We start from the raw sequence: 25,130 nt of genomic DNA, 5'->3' as shown, positions 1-25,130 counted from the left end.
CAAAGATTTGATTTGAGGCTAAAGCTATTTTGAATAGCTGGGGGGGGGAGCACCTAGCCTGATTCATCTCTTTAAACGTACAGTATCCAAGTGTTAATTTGCTGTTTCCATCACACATACCACATCACCATGGACTGGATAATGTCTCCCGTAGATGTCTTCACTCCAGGCAGAGTGAAGACACGATAGCGAATGAGCTCCCTCTACAGTATGCAGCAAGAGCAGTAGCCTTTAACATTTTCATCAATCAATGTACTAATGAAGAATGACATTAAAAGCACTCAGTCATGGGCATTTCAGTTTTTAAATGTGTGTGTGTGATATATATATAACAATAAAAACATGACAGAATAACAGAAACATTGTAAGGTTGACATTCCAGCAGATAAATCTGCAACAGAGAGAGGGAGAGAATGTTTTGGGGTGTCTAGGGAGGAATACACAATATGCCATGTAACAAAAACTACAATACATTCTGTTTAACAGACCTTAAAAAGGGACGCTTCACTACTTTTGAACCTCAAATATTCATTACCTCTAGCACCTCTAGCACCGTACAGTAACAGCGTTGTGGTAAAACAAAAGAAGAAGAAAATGACTCCTGATGTCACATGTGAAGTGCCTCTTTAATGACATGAGAACACAAGCAATGTGTCTGACATGATCTCAATGTTTGGTTTTTACTGCCTGCCTACCGTGCCAACATTACAACTCACCTCGGGGAGTCGACCTCTCTTTTATAGTCCCCTGTGAACAAAATCCCTTTGCTTTTAGTACTTCTGCTGCCTCAACGTCTGGGATGGGGCCTGACTGGTTGGGAAAGTCACTTCTTCACAACACTGTTGTAGGCTGTTCTAGTGTTCCAGCACTGCAGTCACTGTTGCTGGGCTGAGTCACAGAGATGATCTGATCAGTTTCTGTATTAGCAGGCCATCAATAGATTAACCGAAATTGGCATTAGCAGTGTCAGCAGTTAGCAGTGCACGCATGGGTTAGGTTAGGTTATAGTCTTACTTAATAACCATACAAATTTAATGAAAATGGGTTGCAAGTTATGATCCTAAGGGGAATAGCAAAATAACATCTAAATTCAGTCATCAAATATCGTGTCAAGAAATTCAGCAAGTTCATGAGTTTAAAGCAGCAAAACAACAGATTTGGGAGATCTTTGGGTTATGACAGTAAAAGCACAAAAATTAAATGGTCTCTTGCCAATATAGAGAAAATAACAAAAGTCGAGAGAAAAATCTATAAATGGCTCATTAACTAAATGTGTTATACCAGAGCTGAAATAAGGTAATAATAGTAAGTCCTCTTAATATAGAATAACTGTTTGATCCAGATTGAAATTAGTATTATGTACAGCAGCTAAATGGTCGGTTGTCTGTCTTCTTCTATAGTTTAATTAAATCATGTGCAAACACTTCACATTCCTCCTAGCAATATTCCAACCGGGTGAAAGAGTCAGAAAACAACTAAATAAGTATAATATAGTATCAAACACTGAATAGTAGTACCACAGTCCTGAACAGGGTGCATCTGTCACTCAAGTCTATGGAGGTCACAGGATTTAGATTTTGGAAACATGTCTGCAGTTCATATAGGTAAACTCCAAGATAACATAGTAGTCAACTTTTAAGTTATTAGTGGGAGGGTTACAACATAAAAAATTACACCCTCTTAACGTATAAAACTGGGTCGACAATGTTCCCATAGACGATGATAGTAAAGTAGAATAAACCACAAAAACCAAACCAAACAGAACACGGCCAATAAAACCCCTCCCCCTGGACGGAAAATATAAATCATGTGATCAGAAGAAAGAGAACATGGGCAGCTGCCAAGTAGACTTGTCTCCTGTCATGAGTCCGTCGAGCATACCACTCCTGTGACCTTTCACCTGGAAGTATAAAGGGAGTCCTGGACCTGGGATGCTGGTGGGAACATGACCTATTGGCATGATCTCGCACCATGAAGAGGCCACTTCCTAGTTCTGTCGGCTACTATGGAGACGAGGAGGAGGAGTCAGTTAGTTAAGTGGGCGACATTCAGAAACTGCTGACTAACGTCCAACACAGACAGTTCCACAGACCCACTGATTATATTAGCCTTCCTCTTCTCCTCTGTCCAGTGTATGTGACTACAGGATGAAGCCTAGATGAATGGTCCATCTTCCATGTGCATTAGTTAGTTAGTTTTGGGGTAGATCTTCTCGTAGAAGAAGTTCTGGGCCAGCAGGTAGAGTTCCCCGTCCTTCTCCCGGACGGCGTGAGCCCGGACAAACTGGAACTGCTCCAGGGCAAACTCGTAGAAGTCGTTCTCCATCTTCCAGATGGCCGACTGCTGCAGCTTGGCGATGGACTCCTTGGTCGGCGGCTTCTTCTCACTCGTCTTTCTCAGATGGGATTTCTTCCCTGTGGGGGAAGGGGCATATGGCATCACTACCAATCCAGGTGGCCCTTGGATTTTTGTTTAGTTAAAAATGGTATATTTATATAAAAAAATATATAATGTAATAAATGTAGAGGCACTTGCATATTTATTTTTTAGAGCTGTTAAAAAGGTGAGAATTGCTCAGGGGAATAAGAAGGGAAAATGTTGTTTTGTTTGCACAGCAAATCACCTCTCATGTGCAAAGGTACAGCTAAGTGCACGTTTAGAAATAGGTACGTAATCATTCCACATACGATTTACAAAGACTCAAAATACATATTAATCTATTGGAGTATGCTGACACTATAACTTCTTTTTTTTAAAAGCTTTAAAAAGACAGAAAACAAAGAAATCAATTTCTGCTTAGTTGACAAAGTAATGAATAAAGTCAATGTCAAAGGTCATCTCAAGAGGCATGGTGGCGTCTCTGGTACAGTACCTGTTCTGTAGAGCTCTGTGGCGCCCCTGAAGAAGCGTGGCAGCGCCGCCTCCAGCATCATAACAAAGTCCTCCAGCTCCTCGGTCACCCCCACCAGCAGGTACTCATTGACCAGGTTATACTTGGCCTGCTCCAGGGCCCAGTGACTGCCCACGTTCCTACAAGAGATGTCAATCAATCATGTTATCAATTAAATGCATTTATAAAGTTATTTTTTCATCACCTGTACATCGAGCAAAATAGGCTCGTCTCGCATTCTCAACAGATGAGCTAGAGAGAAGAGAATGATACATATCACAACAGAGAAAAAGCAAATAAACGCCTTTAGAAAAGAAAGATATGCAATATAGCATGTAAGTTATATTTTAAAGGGGTTCATGTTTGGTGTTCTACTGTTCATATATCAGCCCATTAAGAAGTGTGTAATGGGGTTATAGGTTAAGAATGCATGTTGTGGATGAAACGTAAGGAGGGGTACATACCAGCACTCAGAGTAGTGACCACAGAAGAAGGGGATCTGCAGCCACAGCTTTTCCGGGGCGCAGTCTGAGCCTCCCGCCGACACACACTCATCAAAGGTCTGAAACACATCAATGACAATCAAAGACAGAATTGCCTATGGAAGCGTGTTCTACTGTTCAAATACATTGTATATATAATAATAGTTTGCAGGATTTTTTTTCTCTCTCCCAGATTGTAGCTTTAGCGTAGGCATAATTTTAACAATATTTTACAGTGTTAATCAATGATACACTAGTTGGTACAAAATAATCAGGAGGATTGCAGACTGACCTTCTTATCCCCCTGTTTCCGGCGCCGCAGGCCGGGCCGGTAGTCGTCCCCAAAACGCAGGAAGTAGTAGTAGGACACCAGGCGCTCGATGGGGTCGCGGATCACATTGATGTAGACGGGCTTCTTCTTTACTCCAAACCTGTGTCAAAACAGAGAAAGAGTGTAAGAATAGATGGTATAATGAAATGCCACCAGCACGTTACGATGCGCCAGCCACACGTTACGATGCGCCACCAGCACGTTACGATGCGCCACCAGCACGTTACGATGCGCCACCAGCACGTTACGATGCGCCACCAGCACGTTACGATGCGCCAGCCACACGTTACGATGCGCCACCAGCACGTTACGATGCGCCGCCACCAGCACGTTACGATAGCGCGCCACCGCCAGCCACACGTTACGATGCGCCACCAACGTTACGATGCCCGCACGTTACGATGCGCCACCAGCACGTTGCGCCACGATCGCCACCGCCAGCCACCACGTTACGATGCGCCAGCCGCTCGACGTTACGATGCGCCACCCGCACGTTACGATGCGCCAGCCGCACGTTACGATGCGCCACCCGCACGTTACGATGCGCCACCAGCACGTTACGTTACGATGCGCCACCAGCGCGTTACGATGCGTCACCAGCGCGTTACGATGCGCCACCAGCACGTTACGATGCGCCAGCCACACGTTACGATGCGCCAGCCACACGTTACGATGCGCCACCCGCACGTTACGATGCGCCACCAGCACGTTACGTTACGATGCGCCACCAGCACGTTACGATGCGCCACCAGCACGTTACGACGATCGCCGCCACCAGCACGTTACGCGCCAGCCGATGCGCCACCAGCACGCCACCAGCACGATGCGCCAGCCACACGTTACGATGCGCCACCAGCACGTTACGAGCGCGCCACCGCCAGCCCAGCACGTTACGATGCGCCAGCCACACGTTACGATGCGCCACCAGCACGTTACGATGCGCCACCAGCACGTTACGATGCGCCACCAGCACGTTACGATGCGCCACCAGCGCCAGCCACACGTTACGATGCGCGCCACCAGCACGATGCGCCACCGAGCGCCGCCAGCCACACGTTACGATCGCCGCCAGCCGCCAGCCACGTTACGATGCGCCACCAGCCACGTTACGATGCGCGCCAGCCACGCGCCAGCCGTTACGATGCGCCAGCCACACGTTACGATGCGCCGCCACATACGCGTCAGCCACACGTTACGATGCGCCACCAGCACGTTACGATGCGCCAGCCACACGTTACGATGCGCCAGCCGCACGTTACGATGCGCCCACCATGCGCCACCACGTTAAGATGCGCCAGCCACACGTTACGATGCGCCAGCCACACGCACGATCGCCAGCCACACGTTACGCGCCAGCCACACGTTACGAGCCACACGCGCCACCAGCACGTTACGATGCGCCACCAGCACGTTACGATGCGCCAGCCACACGACGCGATGCGCCAGCGTTGATGCGCCACCAGCCGCATGCGTTACACGATACGATCGCCACCAGCACGATGATGCGCCACCGTTACGATGCGCCAGCCACACTTTACGCGCGCCACCAGCACGCCACCAGCACGCGCCACCAGCACGTTACGATCGCCGCCAGCCACAGCGCGCCGTTCGCCAGCCGATGCGCCACCAGCACGTTACGATGCGCCAGCCACACGTTACGATGCGCCAGCCACACGTTACGATGCGCCACCAGCACGTTACGATGCGATGCGCCAGCCACACGCCAGCCACACAATGCGGCATGCGCCAGCCACACGTTACGATGCGCCAGCCCACCAGCACGTTACAGCCACATGCGCGCCAGCCACACGTTACGATGCGCCAGCCACACGTTACGATGCGCCAGCCACACGTTACGATGCGCCAGCCACACGTTACGATGCGCCACCAGCACGTTACGATGCGCCAGCCACACGTTACGATGCGCCAGCCACACGTTACGATGCGCCAGCCACACGTTACGATGCGCCAGCCACACGTTACGATGCGCCAGCCAGCACGTTACGATGCGCCACCAGCACGTTACGATGCGCCAGCCACACGTTACGATGCGCCAGCCACACGTTACGATGCGCCAGCCACACGTTACGATGCGCCACCAGCACGTTATGCATATCACAAAGATCAAGTGTCATTAAATCTAAGATGATCTATGAATAGACAAGATGTTAATCTGGGGCCTGTTCAATAGGACCTGGATCAAAAGAGAGAGATAAGAATACAGTACATTTGATTTAACCTAGAGAGATCCTTTAATGACATTATATCAAGATGTGAATCTGGGCCCTGTTCAATATGTGAATCTGGGCCCTGTTCAATAGGGCAGTGTGGCAGATGTAAAGCTTCAACCTGCCATGACAGGTTCATTTTCACATGATTTAAAGACATATCCATTCTATAGAGAGTTGCATTCTATCTGTTCTGAATGTTGCACTCTAATGTTGTATTAATGTAGTATTCTATAAGACCACAAGGGGGAGACAGCAGCAAAAGTCTATCTGTTAAGATGTGGTCTGCAGTGGAGAGGGGGCACTCACTTTGTAAAGTCCAGGAAAGAAACGTGACCGTGGTAGAACGCCGGCTTCATCTCCCTCCACTCTGTCACGTTTTTCACAAACCGCACCTGAGCAGATAGACAAGACAATTGATACATGATATGTGCCAATGCAATCGCTTCTTCAATATCACCCTCCCACTTTCCCCCCTCCCACTTGCTATCTCTCCCTGTCTCTCGCCCTCTTCCACAGAGGTCAAACATTGCCACATTAGTGTGCGATCAGTGAAGGCTGGTGTGACATTAAAACAGAGGACTGGCTCATTTTAATGGCTGGAATGGAAGAAACCCATTGTTTGATATCTTTATATTCATTCCATTCCAGCCATTTCAATGAGCCTGTCCTACAATTTCTCCACCCACCAGCCTCCACTGTGTGCAACATTTTCTCTAATCAGCTACGAGTGCCATTGACCGTTGAGGTTTGCCTCTGGCCTCACCCTCTCACCTGGTCCTGCATGGACATGACCGGGTTGTTCTTGGTGGTGTTGATGTGCAGCACGTGGTAACGGTTCTTGCCACACAGGTCGTAGGCGATGTTGGTGAAGGAGGTACTGGCCGTCTTGGGCACGCGGTTGTAGATAACCACCACATCCTCGCTGTCGGCCACCGAGGGGGCCACCCGCTCCCGTAGGCCATCCTGTGTGTGCCGCTGCTCGATCTCACGCACCTCGTGCCTCGCGATGGCCCGCTCTGTACAGAGGAAGAGGAGGAAGAGTTAAAGGGATAGTTCACCCACATGAGGACCTATATTCTGTTAGCAACAGTGTGCTAACAGTGGCCTTACCGCTTCCATTGTCTCAGGCTCAACTACGCCAATACAGCACAGTGGCAAAAAAAAGAGACATATCTTGGGTATATACTGTAAATAGGCCACTTTATATCTATAAAATGGGATGCACTTGTAACTTAGGCAAACTATCCTTTTACCAGACTTCTGAACATAATATAAAGAACAGAAAAAAATAAACAATCACCAAATTCACTGAGAATACATTACATTGTATGAATAATATTCCAAAGCTTCATTATACCTGTCAAACAGAGTGAAGTGACACTGTGTACTGGCCTTTGGGGTGCGCTCAGTGTGGGGTTTGACCATAAATCCCTCATGTCTTACTCACCGTTAAACAGATTCTCCGGTACTTTTGAATACTTTTTAGCCAGTAGTTTTAAAAGTAGAGCTCACGAGCCAAAAGTGGTCCCCAACCACATTATTGCTCCCTCTCTTGCTACAGTGTCTGCATCTTGCTAGCAGTCACTCAAATGGGTAGGGGCTGAAGCCCATTGCCAAGAGCTCAAATTGCTCGGGGGGGGGGGGGGAATGGTCAATTTGGTTGCAATCAATTAGCTTAGTTCCTCAGTGATCAAATAATCTTTCAAGAAAATAAAATTTCAGGAATGCTAATCTTATGTTTCTAACTACAGAAAATATTTCAGAACAAATCGGAGATGGTGGGTGTCGGACTCCACTTTCTTGTGGTTTTTGGAGGTGGAGTCCTTTGTATCACACCACAGCCTGGAGTCTGTCCCTGTTATATCTCACCTCTGTGTAACTTAACAGATGTATCTGAGTATGCATGGCCTAAATACTCTCCTCTTTCTGGGAATGGGAATAAAGAACCATGTCCTCTCTATATATCATTTAGAATTGAGTCATTTAGCGACTTACAGGGGCAATTTGGGTTAAGTGCCTTGCTCAAGGTCACATTGACAGATTTTTCACCTAAACGACTTGGGGATTCGAACCAGCGACCTTTAGGTTACTGGCCCAAAGCTCTTAAACACTAGGCTACCTGCTGACCTTACAGTAGCTGTATCAGATAGAAATGTATGTGACTAACTGTGAATAAACAGACAACGCTGTAGGCCTGAGCCATTTCCGTTTGGCTTTCCTATCCCAGGTCTAAATCAGTCTCAGATTGACTAGTGGTGACATTGGCTCAGATCTGAACACTCCAGCATCTAATACTTATGGGAATGCCAGGCCATGCCAGGTCATGCCGAGCCGAGCCAGCAGCTGGTACAGAGAATAAGGTGTCATCTGTGATCACACTGCACTCCCAACCCCCAAACCCCCTTTGCCATCCCCACATACACCCCCCCCTTCCTTTTTACACCCTCCCAGGCAGCTGCTAATGTCCCACTGATCAAAGCTGGCGCTAACCAACCGTGCTAGCAACTGGTGCTAGCCATGATACTGGGCTGTGACAGGTGGCAGTCTATGGTCGTCTGTCGTCATGATGAACATAGATAAATAGGAGAGACATCTATCCACACGTCACCTAAAGCACAAAGCCATCAAAGAGCAGTTATCATTTTCATATCAGTACGAGTGTTGATCTAGGATCGGTTTCACCTTTTAGATCATAATGAATTAGATTTTATGGACAGTTGGAAACCTGTTCCTAGATCAGCACTCCCACTCAGATGCTAAGGCTGCGTTTAGACAGCCAGCCAAATTCAGATTTTTTTTCACCAATTGGTATTTTGTTCAATCAGATCAGCTCCGAAAATGATCCAAAAAAATTGGGCTGCCTGTCTGAACGCAGCCTTATGTGAAGTCCAGATCTCTAGGCCTAGACCTTAGCGTATTCCCACAGAGCGTCCTAACATTGGAGACAGTAGTCACGGTCTGTAACAACTGAATCAGAATCAGCACTCCCTAGCCCTAAAACATAATGAGCTGAACTTAAACAGGTCCCAAGCCACTAGTTCAGGGCATTGTGTTCAGTGCCAACAATTAACAGGGAGGTAGATTTTATTGTAGTCCATTGTGTTGAACAAGCTTAGTTAAAACCCCACTGTGTCCAAGCAGAGGGCGCCACACACACACACACTTAAGCTAATGGTCGAGTCTGAGGTCATTTAATTAGTGGACAAAGACCCGCTCTGTATTGATGAATCACTCTGGCCACACAGTGTGCTTCCATTCAGTCACTATTTCCGTTGGTTCCCCCCTCGCCATTTCCAGCTAATTATGACCTATGGTGGAACTGGCAACACAGTCTTTAAACACTACAACAACTAAGCCGATGCTCATTGTTCAGAATACATATTCTAGAACGCCACCCGAGATAGCAATATTTACTAAAACAATTTCACGCTAGATTAGAATTGCCCATTTCCAATCATCATTCGTCTTCGGCGGGAAATCCGTGAATATGACAGTTTGTCGTGTGTTATGGTGTCTCATACGATCTTATGGGATAATAAAAACAGGGGAGAAGATGATCCTTTCTCCAGGCAGCTCATACATCCATCATACTCCGCAGTTCTTCATCCCTGAGCGGGTTAGCCTCTCGAGCACAAGCCTAGGCTGAGGGGTAATAGAGAGCCTGAGAGCTAGAAGCCTTGTATGGTTCTGCTTCAGTAGCGCTGGATTGCAAAATCAATGGAGTACAACAGGGAGGAGATCTAGGTTGCTGCTGAAAAAAATAAATATGAAGTGGTATTTTTTATTTATTTAAATACAGTAAGCTTTGATGTGGCCTGTGGCACCTGCAATATTTGTTTACCAGAGTGCAAACACAGCCAGGTGGTAATAGGAGTGTGTGATTAGTAATTTCAAGCATATTGTACAAGAGACCCTTGGGCTAGCCTTTCACAGCTGCAGGAACAGGGGATTCAAAAGGAGCCTGTTCAACTAAATGCTTCATCAACGACTGTACAGAACTACTGTTTCAAACTAATGTATGACACAGACACCTCATCACAATCTTGAAGTGTTTGCAAATAAATGACGGAGGCACCATGAGTTACAATTTAATTCCTTAAGTGCTCTTTTTAGGACAGATTACCGTAGCTGGGGGGGGGGGGGGTTCCTGGCTTGGAGACAACTGCTGCATTCATGGCCCATGAAAGCTCTCATTCACGTCTAGCCTGGCGGCTAAGGTGTAGACAGCTGGGAGAAAGACGGCTGGGCCGAGCCCGGTGAAGACACAAGGCAGAAAATGAGAAACGACACTCGGATGGTTAGTACAGTTTAGCCCAAGCAAGTGGAGATATTTCACTGGCATCAACAGAGGTGCAGTGGAAACTGAATAACTAAGCACTCACATGCTCTATTTCCACATGCCAATATAAATCTGTGTGTGGAAGCAGCCCATTTCTAACAGGCAAGGTATCTTGTTAAGTAGCCTATTTTCCTCATGGGAGAAAACACAAGCCTATATGGTCAGTGAAACCAGACCAAAAATCTTGTCAGCAGACAAAACATGCCCTCTGCAGTCTGTTTTTAGGGAGGTTCTTCATTGGGACTGACTAGAACCTTATTACAGCATCAATACGAGTATCACAATAGAGTGCCATTGGTCACGCCCCATGGAAGTGGACCTGACCAATGGCACGGTTTTAGAAGCCCTCTAGGCTGAAGAGACAAAATGTTGGGGTTTTAAAAGCAAATTTCCTGCAATTCTACACATTTTGCCATGGCTTATGCCAGTGGTCACCAACCGGTCGAGCGATCGACTGGTCCATCTTCTAGGCACTCCTAGTCGATCACCAAAATGTCTGTAGAAAAGCAAACGATAAAGGCTCCTTGATTTTTTATTTGACTTTGCACTTTTGCTGGAAGGTGCACTTGATTCAGAAGCCCTGCGCCAGGTAGGCAAAGTGTTCCCATTTATAACCATTTCATTTGTCTGAAGGGACAAACTCCACCTACCCGGCGGACCAGGAGAGCTGTAGTTAAATCAAGTGCGCCTACTGCGCTGGCCAATCGGATGGCTCCAAATCACCATGCCTATAGCTTCCAAGAACCCACAGTTGGATACGAGCACGAGATTTCACAACTTTTAAACCAGAGAGAAACTGCCAAAGAAAAAAACATAGAGCTGCTGTTTTTATGAGTTATTTGTTTTTATTCAGCGCTGTCAACACTTTTTTTTCTCCAACACTTTCACAAAGCATAACACTCACTTCTCACTACCTCTTCTTGCACCGCAGCTGCAAATAATTAGTAGCCAAGTGTATTGATCGGCTTGTGTTTTTGTTATTCGCAGCCCGTCATGTGTATTTTAATATTGAGGAATATTTCACTTTCTTTAGTCAAAGGAACGACATGAATTTGTGCCTGAGGTAGAAGTAATGTGGTGCAATTCCAGTTGCCTTCAGGGGAAGGAAGGTGTCCCCTCTCTGGTCAGTCTCACTGGAGGAAAGGAGCGAACGGGGACAGGGAGAGGCAGACCCTCTACTGCCCTCTCCCTCCCTTCGCTGAGACTGACCATCAGCTGCAGGTACCATCATTCCAGTCAAATAAAAAAGCTAATTAATTTAAATTTATGCAAAGCTGTGCATCGCAAGTGATACACCAACTGATATATTCCGTTATCAAAGCTCGTTGTGAAATATAATGTGGTCTTAGCAGAACAATATTAGCAGGCTAAGCACAAAGCCAATATGCTGTGACAACTAAGTTTATTCATGTTGCATAGGCTTACATTTTTTAAGTCAGGTTTTTAATTATTATTAGTATTTTTTTTTATCTGAATGGTAAATCTCTGCTTGCTTTTTGACTGCGAAAGTGATCTTGACTCAGAAAAGGTTGCCGACCACGGGCTTATGCTATCTGAGTGACTCAAACATCGATTTTTATCACAATGTGGGCCCCATGCCGTGGCATTTTGGGAATTGTAGATTCTCTCGTCTGGTGGTGATTGTTAGTTCTCAAAGAGGATCTTAATAAAAAATATATATTGTTCCATTATATTTTCTACATACTTTACATCTGGTATTTAGTTTTTACCATCCCAAAAATGATTAGGGTTAATTTATGCTACACAAAAATATAAAACACAACATGCAACCATTTTTAAAAGAGTTACAGTTCATATAAGGAAATCAGTCAATTAAAATAAATTCATTTGGCCCTAATCTATGGATTTCACATGACTGGGAATACAGATATGCGTCTGTTGGTCACAGAAATCTTAATAAACAAAATGTAGGGGCGTGGATCAGAACACCCGTCAGTATCTGGTGTGACCACCATTTGCCTCATGCAGCGCGACACATCTCCTTCGCATAGAGTTGATCAGGATGTTGATTGTGGCCTGTGGAATGTTGTCTGACTCCTCTTCAATGGCTGCGTGAAGTTGCTGGATATTGACGGGAACTGGAACACGCCGTCGTACACGTCAATCCATTGCATCCCAAACATGGTCAATGGGTCCCGTGAGCATGCAGGCCATGGAAGAACTGGGACATTTTCTGTACAGATCCTTGGGACATTATCATGCTGAAACATGAGGTGATGGCGGCGGATAAATGGCATGACAATGGGCCTCAGGATCTCGTTACGGTTTCTCTTTCCATTCAAATTGTCATTGATAAAAAGAAAATGTGTTTGTTGTCCTTAGCTTTTGCCTGCCCATTCCATAAACCCCACCGCTACCATGGGGCACTCTGTTCACAACGTTGAAATTAGCAACTCGCTCGCCCACACGTCACCATAAACACTGTCTGCCATCGGACCGGTACAGTTGAAACCAGGAGTTTGATGAGCTTCCCTGAGACGGTTTCTGATAGTTCGTGCGGAAATTCTTCGGTTGTGCAAACCCACAGTTTCATCAGCTGTCAGGGGGGCTGGTCTCAGATGATCCCGCAGGAGGTCCTGGGCTGGGGTGGTTACACATTGTCTGTAGTTGTGAGGCCGGTTGGACATGTGGCCAAATTCTCTAAAATAACATTGGAGATGGCTTATGCTGGAGAAAATAACATTCCATTCTCTGGCAACAGCTCTGGTGGACATTCCTGCAGGCAGCATGCCAATTGCACCCCCTCAAAACTTGAGACACCTGTGGCATTGTGTTGTGTGACAGAACTGCACATTTTAGAGTGGCCTTTTATTGGTGCACTGGTGTAATGATCATGCAGTTTAATCAGCTTCTTGATATGCTACACCTGTCAAATGGAGGGATTATCTTGACAAAGGAGAAATGCTCACGAACAGGGATGTAAACACATTTGCGCACAAAATTTCAGACATAAGCTTATTGTGCGTATTGAACATTTCTGGGATCTTTTTATTTCAGCTCATGAAACATGGGACTAACACTTTACATGATGCATTTATATATTTTTTTCAGTGTGCATGAATATGGGGGAAACACTGCCAGTCCCTGGTACAGAAAAGGATGAGAAATGCTGGTGTAGTTAGTGTCAATAGCAGGATACATTAAGTATGGTACCAAGCAACTGTATCACTGCAAGCTTAGCACAGACACTGACACCTTAACACTAACATAAAGGTAATAATCATAGTTAACTTAACCCTGCAATTTTTCTCTGCAATCAAAGCTCGTTTTATCTGACAAGGTGAGTTTATACGATAATCGGGAAAAAAAGACAGCTTCAGTTCCACCCATCAAAAACTGGCAGTTATTTGAGATGATAATTTACACAGATGGCAGGCAGGCTTTACAGCCTAATAAGTCTATGCCTTGGCAAGGGCTGCTCTGTGGAGTGGACAATTGATTTGTCTGGATCTCTTGGCAGGACTTGTCTTTGACTAAGCAGGGTAATTAGCCTACTGCTTGAAATAGGGGGGGAAATATCAGGTTCTGTCAATAACACCATCTCTCCAGAATCACAGGAAGAGAGACAGCAGCCATTTCTCCATGTCCACCACCACTTAAGAAATGGTACGGCAAACTGTTCACGTGAGAAACTGTATTACTGTCCAAATGTTTAAAAAATAACATCACAGACATAAACAGCTTACATAACAATGCAGGTGTAGGCTAGTTATTGTACAACACAGAAATGTGATTCTCTCCCCATAAGTGTTAATAATGCATAGGCAAGAGTCCAGGGAAAACTCCACAAATGTTCGGGCAATTCTGAGGGCAGCTATTTATAGGACAGATGAGGAGTGGCTAATAGATTAATAGGACCCAAAGCTTCACAGAGGAAGCCCAACAGAGAACTCCGGTGTCAATTGTGAGATCAGATCCATCATCGGCTGTCATAGCAACCAAGTAGGAGGAAGGAAACGGACACCAAAAATGTTCCTCTATGGTCAAAAGCGGTTCTCAATACAACTCCTCAACAACTAGAGCCTGGTTAAACCAGACTGAACAATGGAGAGCGCAGCGTTCAGTCTGGTTTAACCAGGCTACATGAACTATGGCAGCAGTTAATGAATTGATTGAGATCATCCATGAACAAGAACATCTCAAGTGTTCCAACTGGCCTTTGTGACATACCACCTCTGTGGTGAGAGGCTGTCCCCACTCCCCAGTGTCCCGGCACACTGTGTGCGAGACTGCCAGCACTCACAGTGCAATGCAATGCTGAAGAGAAAGTCTGACAAGGAGAGCGGGCCACAGCAGCAGAGAAACTTTCAGTTCCCCCCCAGAGCTGATAGTACAAGATGCACTGTACCACAGCAGATGAAAGCCAAGCCAGGATAGAGTACCACAGTATGAGTCATAATAACCATAAAACATAGTGATCAAACAGGAAATGTTTCCAATCTTTTCCCCACTGTACATTTTTCCCATAGGGGATTTTAGAAACACTTAAAATAAGGGCTGTGTTTCATGTGGGCTTACCCTGGCATGATGTTTTGACAAGGTGACTTTTATCAATATATTCGTCTGTATTTACCCCCAAAAATGAAATGCTAATTATCTGCTAATGTGGCTATCATAAAGAACTACAAATGCCATGATGATCTGGACGAGGGTAACAGGTTTCTTCTTACTCCTCCTCTGAGGAGTAGTCGCAAGGATCGGAGGACCAAAATGCAGCGTGGTATGTATCCATAATGTAATTTAATGGAAAATGAATACAAAATTCAAAAGAACAAGAGAATCAAAATGAAAACCGAAACAGTCCCGAATGGTGCAAACACTGAAACTGAAAAATAATCACCCACAACTCAAAGGTGAAACCAGGCTACCTAAGTATGGTTGTCAATCAGGGACAACGACTGACAGCTGCCTCTGATTGAGAACCATACCAGATCAAACACAGAAATCCATATGATAGAAAAAAGAACATAGACTGCCCAGCCCAACTCACGCCCTGACCATACTAAAACAAAGACAAAACAAAGGAACTAAGGTCAGAACGTGACAGTACCCCCCCCCCCCCCCAAAGGTGCGGACTCCGGCCGCAAAACCTGAACCTATAGGGGAGGGTCTGGGTGGGACGTGGACCCCACTCCACCATTGCCTTTGTCCGCCTCTTAACATGCCTCCGTGGCCTCTTTCGAGCGGCTACCCTCGCCGCCAACCTCGGACTGGGGACCCTAGCAACGGCTCCCGAATGGACGGGAGATTCCGGCAGCGCCGGACAGGCGGGAGACTCCGGCAGCTCTGGAGTGAAGGGCGATTCTGGCAGCGCCGGACAGGCGGGAGACTCCGGCAGCTCCGGAGTGAAGGCTGCACCGGAGTAACGGACGGCTCTGGCAGCTCCTGACTGACCGGCGGCTCTGGCAGCTCAGGACAGACGGGAGACTCTGGCAGCTCAGGACAGACGGGAGACTCTGGCAGCTCAGGACAGACGGGAGACTCTGGCAGCTCAGGACAGACGGGAGACTCTGGCAGCTCAGGACAGACGGGAGACTCTGGCAGCTCAGGACAGACGGGAGACTCTGGCAGCTCAGGACAGACGGGAGAGGACAGGACAGACGGGAGACTCTGGCAGCTGGCAGCTCCGGAGTGAAGGCTGACAGACTGGGAGACTGGAGCTCAGGACAGACGGGAGACTCTGGCAGCTCAGGACAGACGGGAGACTCTGGCAGCTCAGGACAGACGGGAGACTCTGGCAGCTCAGGACAGACGGGAGACTCTGGCAGCTCAGGACAGACGGGAGACTCTGGCAGCTCAGACAGACAGCTCAGGACAGACGGGAGACTCTGGCAGCTCAGGGACGGGAGACTCTGGCAGCTCAGGACAGACGGGAGACTCTGGCAGCTCAGGACAGACGGGAGACTCTGGCAGCTCAGGACAGACGGGAGACTCTGGCAGCTCAGGACAGACGGGAGACTCTGGCAGCTCAGGACAGACGGGAGACTCTGGCAGCGCTGAGCAGTCAGGAGCACCTGTAGGGAGGAGACGGAGACAGCCTGGTGTGTGGAGGAGGCACCGGATAGACCAGACTGTGGAGGCGCACTGGAGGTCTCGAGCATCGAGCCTGTACAACCCTACCTGGCTGGATGCTCCCCATAGCCAGGCTAGTGCGGCGAGGTGGAATAGGCCGCACTGGGCTGTGCTGGCGAACCGGGGACACCATGCGCAGGGCTGGTGCCATGTACCCCGGCCCGAGGAGACGCACTGGAGACCAGATGCGCTGAGCCGGCTTCATGGCCCCTGGCTCGATGCCCACTCTAGCCCTGGCCGATGAGGCGCTGCTATGTAGCGCACCGGGCTATACCCACGCACCGGGGACACCGTGTGCCTCACGGCATAACACAGTGCCTGCCCAGTCCCCCTCTCTCCACGGTAAGCACGGGGAGTTGGCTCAGGTCTCCTACCTGACTTAGCCACACTCCCCGTGTGCCCCCCAATACATTTTTGGGGATGCCTCTCGTCCCAGCCACGTTGCCGTGCTCCCTCCTCATACCACCGCCTCTCGGCTTTTGCTGCCGCCAGCTCTGCCTTGGGGCGGCGATATTCTCCCGGCTGTACCCAGGGTCCCTTGCCATCCAAGATCTCCTCCCAGGTCCAGGAGTCTTGAACCCGCTGCTCCTGGGTACCACGCTGCTTGGTCCGGTTGTGGTGGGTGATTCTGTCACGATCGTCGTTGGAATGAGGTGAGGACCAAAGCGCAGCGTGGTAAGTGTTCATCATATATTTATTAAACCGAGAACCCTAAACAAAATAACAAAGGAAAAACAAAACAGTTCTGAAAGGTGACAAACACATAACAGAAAATAATCACCCACAACTCAAAGGTGAAACCAGGCTACCTAAGTATGATTCTCAATCAGGGACAACGATTGACAGCTGCCTCTGATTGAGAACCATACCAGGTCAAACACAGAAATAGAAAATCATAGACAAACCACCCAACTCACGCCCTGACCATACTCAAACAAAGACATAACAAAAGAACTAAGGTCAGAATGTGACAACGTGACTGCCGAATCGAGGCAAAGGTAAGAATCTCTGGATTAACTATCTAATGTTAGCTAAATGTGTAATTAATAAATTGGCTACATTTCTTTAAAATTACAATTATGTGAACAGTCTTGTGTAAGTTTTAAATGGACACAATGCCTATTAGCAAAACTGTCAGCTCGAGATGACGTGCAGGAACTTGCAGAGATTTGTAGTTTTGCATGATGTCTACTTTGACGCAAATTAGCATTTTCGAATCAAAGTAAATAGAGACGAATATATTGATAAAAGTCACCTTTACTGGTTATGACACCTCCACTGTGAGGCTCTATTCAGCTGCTGTATACAAGATGGAAGTTATATGCAAGACAGGAGGAGCGGAACAGTTCAGCCAGACTGCCTTATCCCTCTATTCTCTGATGAAATTGGTTTTAAAATGCTTCAGGCATGTTTCTCTCCCCTCCTTTTGTTAAGGCTTATGATGTGAGCAGCCAGGGGTTTTAAATATTCCTGTGTTGAGATGAAAATTAAATCTCACCACACCCCACCCCTCCCCCCATAGCTTTGAAGAGGAAGATAGCATTTGGATGTAAGTTGGAAATTGGGAAAGGCCTGTTTGGCCACAGGGGATTATCATCTTGCACTACAGTAGCATCCCAGGCTCCAGATAAAGAGGCTGTTTATGATTATTGATTAGCAAAGGAAGGACTCTGATGAAAAGTAACATGATTATCAGTTATAATGACGCTTTGTGTTCTTACAATACGTCTACAGAAGCTCTGTTACAGCTGGGTCTCTCAGAGGGATGTTGATCATTGTTATAAAAGCGATAAGTCACCCACCTGCTTTCACGCATGCTTAACCACACCGACCGCATCGTTCGTCAAACCCCTTGGAAACCCGACAAGGGAACACTGCGGCGCGAGGAGAGCGGTCTCAATTACACTCCGGGGTGCGAAACAGTTCATAGCACCGTGATTAGCCTGTCAGTCATCCGCAACTGTGCACGGAAATGTAGCACAGAACTTCAAGGGGAAACATTCTTCTTTAAAGTGCAAGCCAATGCCCATAAATACACCAATCAGGGCCCTAACTGCTCGAGCTTAGGGCCATTAGTACTCTGCCCACACCAAATCCATTCCTGACACCTGTGTTTCCACAGTAGTATCGAATCCATTAGGCACTCAAATGGCATGTTTCAGAGTGCTGAGACACATAGAGATGTACAGTAACCACTATTTAGTGAATACCAGCAGACTGCCAGTGTATGACTCCATTTAATAACCCTGGGGAGGCTAAAAACAGCTCCATGGTGTCAAAAGGAGTGCTCCGGATAATGGTGAAAAAGAGAGAGCGAGAGAAAGAAAGAGGAGGAGTTGAAAGTGAGGAGGTGGCTGAGGTGTGAACTTGGTGACGCAAGAGTTTGATCAGAGGGAGTCAAGTTGGTGGGATCACTGATGTGATCTTCCTGTCTGGGTTGGCGCCCCCCCATGGGTTGTGCCGTGGCGGAGATCTTTGTGGGCAATACTCGGCCTTGTCTCAGGATGGTAAGTTGGTGGTCGAAGATATCCCTCTAGTGGTGCGAGGGCTGTGTTTTGGTAAAGTGGGTGGGGTTATATCCTTCCTGTTTGGCCCTGTCCGGGGGTATCATCGGATGGGGCCACAGTGTCTCCTTACCCCTCCTGTCTCAGCCTCCAGTATTTATGCTGCAGTAGTTTGTGTCGGGGGACTAGGGTAAGCTTGTTATATCTGGAGTACTTCTCCTGTCTTGTCCTGTGTGAATTTACATATGCTCTCTCTAATTCTCTCTTGAAGGACCTGAGCCCTAGGACCATGCCTCAGGACTACCTGGCATGATGACTCCTTGCTGTCCCCAGTCCACCTGGCCGTGCTGCTGCTCCAGTTTCAACTGTTCTGCCTGCAGCTATGGAATCCTCACCTGTTCACCGGACGTGCTACCTGTCCCAGAACTATTATTTGACCATGCTGGTCATTTATGAACATTTGAACATCTTGGCCATGTTCTGTTATTATCTCCACCCGGCACAGACAGAAGAGGATTGGCCACCCCTTATAGTTTGGTTCCTCTCTAGGTTTCTTCCTAGGTTTTGGCTTTTCTCTGGAGTTTTTCCTAGCCAACGTGCTTCAACACCTGCATTGCTTGCTGTTTGGGGTTTTAGGCTGGGTTTCTGTACAGCACTTTGAGATATCAGCTGATGTACAAAGGGCTATATAAATACATTTGATTTGATTTTGATTAACTAGCTTGTCCTGCTTTACATATAAACTAGTAATATCATCAACCATGTGTAATTAACTAGTGATTATGTTAAGATTGATTTTTTTTAATAAGATAAGTTTAATGCTAGCCAGCAACTTACCATGGCTCCTTGCTACACTCGCGTATCAGGTGGTCAGCCTGCCACACAATCTCCTCGTGGAGTGCAATGTAATCCGGCCATGATTGGTGTCCAAAAATGCCGATTATGAAAACTTGAAAAAACGTCCTTAATTAAAATCGGCCATTCCAATTAAATCGGTCGACCTCCAGTCCAAACATACCAAGACAGTCATAAAGAGGGCATGACAAAATCTTTACCCCCGCAGGAGGCTGAAAAGATTTGGCATGGGTCCCCAGATCCTCAAAAGGTTCTACAGCTGCACCATGGAGAGCATCCTGACCGGTTTCATCACCGCTATGGCAACTGCTCGGCATCTGAGCGTACGGCGCTACAGAGGGAAGTGCGAACGGCCCAGTACATCACTGCCATCCAGGACCTATATAGTAGGCGGTGTCAGAGGAAAGACTATAAAATTGTCAGAGACTCCAGTCACCCAAGTTATAGACTGTTCTCTCTGCAAGCAAGGCATGCAGTACCGGAGGGCCAAGTCTAGGACCAAGAGGCTCCTCAACAGCTTCTACCACCAAGCCATAAGACTGCTGAACAATTAATAAAATCGTCACGGGACAATTTACATTGACCCCCCCCCCTCCCTTTTGTACACTGCTGCTACTCGCTGTTAATTATGTATGCATATTTACTTCACCCCCACCTACATGTACAAATTACCTCAACTAACCTGTACCCCCGCACACTGACTCGGTACCGGTGGCCCCTGTATATAACCTCATTATTGTTATTCTTATTGTGTTACTTTTTATTATTACTTTTTATTTTATTTTAGTCTACTTGGTAAATATTTTCTTAACTCTTCTTGAACTGCACTGTTGGTTAAGGGCTTGTAAGTAAGCATTTCACGGTGAAGTCTACACTTGTTGTATTCAGTGCATGTGACAAAGTTTGATTTGATTAGTGTATCAAATTTTGGATTTTGACTTTTTAATGTTCAGATTCATTATTATAATTGAAAGCATTCAAACGTCCAATATGTGAACTAGGAACTTGACCACATCAGCGATGATATACTGGTCCTCCGAGCGTTGCATTGATATGGACTTTTCAAAGCCATGCTCAAAGCTACTGTCAATCACATCAAATAGTATAACTCTTTTCAAAGTACTTGATGTCAGTCTGTGGATGGCAAGATCTTTTCATGAGCAAATTCCTGTCCAGGGCACTCAGCAGTAAGGAGGTTGGTGCCCAGTATGGAAATGGAAAATAATTCAGGTCTGACTCTTTATGAAGTCGCAGCGCAGGCAATTAATGAATGTTGAGCAGAAGGAATTCCTACATCATTGTGTCACTCCCTCCAAACACATTCACAATGCATGGACAGTACCCTTTCTCCTTTGCATTAAAAGGCCCATCTTTCATGAATTATTAAAGCAGTGTAAGAAATAAAAGACAAAACCTCACTTAGGATGTTTCACTCCGGTACAACGCTTGTGGTAACATCGCGGCGAGTGGGAACTTACTTAGCTCATTGCTCCTCATGGAGCGGCAGGTAGCCTGGCGGTTAAGCGTGTTGGGCCAGTAACTCAAAAGGTCGCTGGGTGGAATCCTGGGCGGACTAGTTGAAAAATCTGTTGTGCCGTTGAGCAAGGCACTTAACCCTAATTGCTCCTGTAAGTCGTTCTGGATAAGAATGTCTGCTAAATGACTAAAATGCAAATGTTGTGGAGACTGGTGTGGTGGTTAAATGTAGATACATAGTTAGTTACATGGGCCATGAGGTGACAGGTTTATAAACAACGCTTCAATTTACACTGCTCTTAGAAAGTACAGCATATACTCCCATCTAGAGTTACGGCCAATGAGGAAAGCACACCGTCAGCCCCACCTCCACGTGCTAATGTTAAACTTGACGTTTCTACAAAATGTACCTAGCTGGCATAAGAGGACGCTACAGGAAATACAGTGCATTCAGAAAGTATTGAGACCCCTTCCCCTTTTCCACAGGTTACATTACAGCCTTATTCTAAAATTGATTAAATAAAAAATGTCCCTCAACAATATACTCACACAATACTCCATAGTGACAAAGCAAAAAGAGGTATACACATTTTTTGCAAATGTATAAAAAGAAAAAAACGGATACCTAATTTACATAAGTATTCAGACCCTTTGCTATGAGACTCAACACACACCTGTCCACATAAGATCCCACAGTTGACAGTGCATGTCAGAGTATAAACCAAGTTATGAGGTCGAAGGAATTGTCCCGAGAGCTCAGAGCCAGGATTGTGTCGAGGAACAGATTTGGGGAAGGGTACCAAAACATGTCTGCAGCATTGAAGGTCCCCAAGAACACAGTGGCCTCCATCATTCTTAAATGGAAGAAGTTTGGAACCACCAAGACTCCTTCAAGAGCTGGCTGCCCAGCCAACCTGAGCAATCGGGGAGAAGGGCCTTGGTCAGGGAGGTGACCAAGAACGCGATGGTCACTCTGACAGAGCTCCAGAATTCCTCTGTGGAGATGGGAGAACCTTCCAGCAGGACAACCATCTCTGCAGCACTCCACCAATCAGGCCTTTATGGTAGAGTGGCCAGACAGAAGCCACTCCTCAGTAAAAGGCACATGACAGCCCGCGTGGAGTTTGCCAAAAGGCCCCTAAAGGACTCTCAGACCATGAGAAACAAGATTCTCTGGTCTGATGAAACCAAGTTTGAACTCTTTGGCCTGAATACCAAGCGTCACATCTGGAGGAAACCAGGCACCATCCCTACGGTGAAGCATGGTGGTGGCAGCATCATGTTCTGGGGATGTTTTTCAGAGGCAGGGCGTGGGAGACTAGTCAGGATCGAGGGAAAGATGCCAAAGGTGTTTCAACAAAGTACTGATTAAAGGGTCCGAATACGTATATAAAATATGATATTTAAATTTTGTAGAAATTTGTAAAAATTCAAAAAACCTGTTTTGCTTTGTCATTATGGAGTATTGTGTGTAGATTGACAAGGATAAAAAAAACAACAACAATTTAATTTTAGAGTAAGGCTGTAACGTAACAACGTGTGAAAAAGTCAAGGGGTCTGAATACTTTCCGAATGCACTGTATGTCACCAGATAACACAGATGAAGCTAGCTACAAGACACATGGATCGTTATGGGGTGATTTCAATCCATGCAGAGACTACCAAACCACTCACAATTAGCCTGGAAGCAAATCACAGTGGCTTCTGTGCTGGAGACTTCTAGTAGGAAAAGTGATTCAGCGTCTGAGTGAAGTAACAAGCAGATAAGAAAATAAGATGGAAATGGGCAATATTGGAGTGTGCCTCCCCCCAAAAATGTGGCTAATAAATATACAGCTTGTTTTCTCAATATAGATGGGATAAATGCATCAGCACCTGGTTGGAAAGCAAGTGGTGTCCATCATGTTGCCCTGCCTCAAACCTAGGCTATTTGACTATGCAGGATATAATTGATGGCTCCAGTTTACAGAGACGTTTTTCCTCTCTAGGCATCATTCAGACGCATTGTCAAGTCAATAAAATTCTTTGAGTAGGCTGTAATGGAAAAGACTGTTCCCTTTAGGTCTCGTTTTAGCATCTTGTGTTTTTTCACTCCAAAAGCATTTAGATATTCCCTGTTGTTTCAGCAGTTGATTTTGATGTCTACCCAGAACATTCAGATATCCTCCCAATATTTGTTACGGAACCACCATGATAATTAATTCTGATCACAGTTTGTTGAAATGAGCCGGTTGTTTAGAAAACATTCTTTTGGAACTCATGTTTACATGAATAAAGGTTTCTGTGGCACAGCAAACTACAGCAAGGACATTTCTCGGAACGATCAATTCCACCATGCAAATGGTTGTTGAAAATAATAATGCATACATAGAATGCACATTGAATGGGCTGAAATAGTGAACTTTTCTAATTCCCACGTAGTGCATGTTTACATGAAATCACCTTGGAATGGCCATCATTCAAATTTTAAGTCTCTCTCCACACAGCTATTGCTGTATCCTTGCATGTTCTGCAAAGAGGTATCTGAAGCTTAATGAAATAGGAGGTGGAGCCCTTCTGCTGTAACCACATGGTCTTACTCTCAATTGCTATCTTGGTGGCAGCGGTGGGATAACCATGCAGCCCTGAAAGGCATTATGCAAGGTTTGCTTTTTATTTTAAAGTGTAATGACATCCGTTTACCAAGAGGTCTGGACCTCCTCCATGGCAAAAAGCTGTACTGCGCCAGCTCTAAAACTGCTGGGTTGATGGTTCAAGCCTAGTTGTCCCCCCCCAATCACTACACTATTAATCATTAACCCACTGGAGGGATAATGGTGCCACAGGTTCTACTTGCTGTTCACACATGATCTGGTCAACCATATGGTAAAAGAGGGCAAACTCATTATACAATAGGTTTGTCAAATCGTTTACTAAACCTGACTGAAAATGTAGTTGATGTTCCCGAGTTGCACGTTGTCCTCAAAATGCCAGTTTGTCACTTCCCAAGGGGAGCGCGAATGATGTCGTCACAAGTCAACCGCAAATTGGCAACCAAGCTGACAAGATGTTCAGCAATGGTTCAACCCCTACTGCATCTCACGGACACATTTAACTACGGCATGATGAATAAGGACAGCTTGACCGCAGTCTTACCTAGCTTTCCCCGAGACTCCTCCAGCTTCTGGATTTGGTTCTCCAAGAAGAACATGGCCACTGCGAATGCCAACAGCGCCAGAAGCTGAAACTTGGGCGGTATCATGATTCTTAGAAGCCCCATCAAACAATCCAGTAAGAACAGGTCATTCCAGGTTTAGAAAATACTACATAAAAAGGTAATGGAATTGTCAATTACAGAGCGAACGAGGGTCTGTTAAAACCCTGGTTGTGCAGTAGGAAACACACTCAGGTCCAAATGATGTTTCATACTATAATATACTCTCATTAAAGAGAACTGCATGCAACCTCAATGCCGTATTCTTGATGTTGAGATTTCTCCCCCAAGGGTGTCAACAGAAGCGGGTTTGTGTTCATCGGTCTCGGCGAGTCTTTCTCTGTAGAGCTGTCCCGTTCAGTTCACTTAACACGCCTACCTTCGTCGGAGGACTTATTACTACAACCCCTCTATTGGTGAAACCAACAATCCATTAAACGGAATAGGCTTTTCATTCGTCAACAGTCAAGTCTGTTAAAATGCGATTGGACACATTTTAAACGGTTCTTGAATTTGGCCACGGGGGGCACTGTCCACATCCGAATGGAATGTAACTGTGAGTGACCGATAAAAGAAGAGAAGTTAAAGGTGCCTTTCTGTTTGCCATCTGAAAATAGGAATACAAATAACAAATTTGTATTCGACAATTAACATAAACAACCAGATATTATTTTTGCGAATTTATGATCTCGTTTTTACGAATATAAAGATAATTACTAAACAACGTGTATATTAC

At 46.2% G+C, this 25,130-nt stretch overlaps 1 protein-coding gene across 2 annotated transcripts; it reads right to left on the bottom strand.

The window, feature by feature from the left end:
- Nucleotides 1-290: 290 nt before the first annotated feature.
- On the bottom strand, nucleotides 291-24,764 carry LOC135558483 (heparan sulfate 2-O-sulfotransferase 1). Of its 2 annotated transcripts, XM_064992313.1 has the most exons (7): nucleotides 24,337-24,762; nucleotides 6,706-6,950; nucleotides 6,241-6,326; nucleotides 3,665-3,803; nucleotides 3,355-3,452; nucleotides 2,873-3,030; nucleotides 291-2,414 (listed from the first exon to the last, which is right to left on the bottom strand). In XM_064992313.1, the coding sequence occupies exons 1-7, from the start codon at nucleotides 24,458-24,460 to the stop codon at nucleotides 2,188-2,190; spliced, it is 1,077 nt and encodes a 358-aa protein (XP_064848385.1). In that variant the 5' UTR covers nucleotides 24,461-24,762; the 3' UTR covers nucleotides 291-2,187. The 2 variants fall into 2 exon arrangements, with proteins under 2 accessions (XP_064848385.1, XP_064848386.1); XM_064992314.1 differs by lacking the exons at nucleotides 291-2,414; nucleotides 2,873-3,030 and adding an exon at nucleotides 3,033-3,142 and having other exon boundaries at nucleotides 24,337-24,764.
- Nucleotides 24,765-25,130: the final 366 nt, after the last annotated feature.

The sequence above is a fragment of the Oncorhynchus masou genome, chromosome 17 (genome assembly GCF_036934945.1).
Source record: "Oncorhynchus masou masou isolate Uvic2021 chromosome 17, UVic_Omas_1.1, whole genome shotgun sequence".
NCBI classification, from domain to species: Eukaryota; Metazoa; Chordata; class Actinopteri; order Salmoniformes; family Salmonidae; genus Oncorhynchus; species Oncorhynchus masou.
Note: the sequence above shows the minus strand (reverse complement) of the source record. Positions and strands in the feature narration are given on the sequence as shown.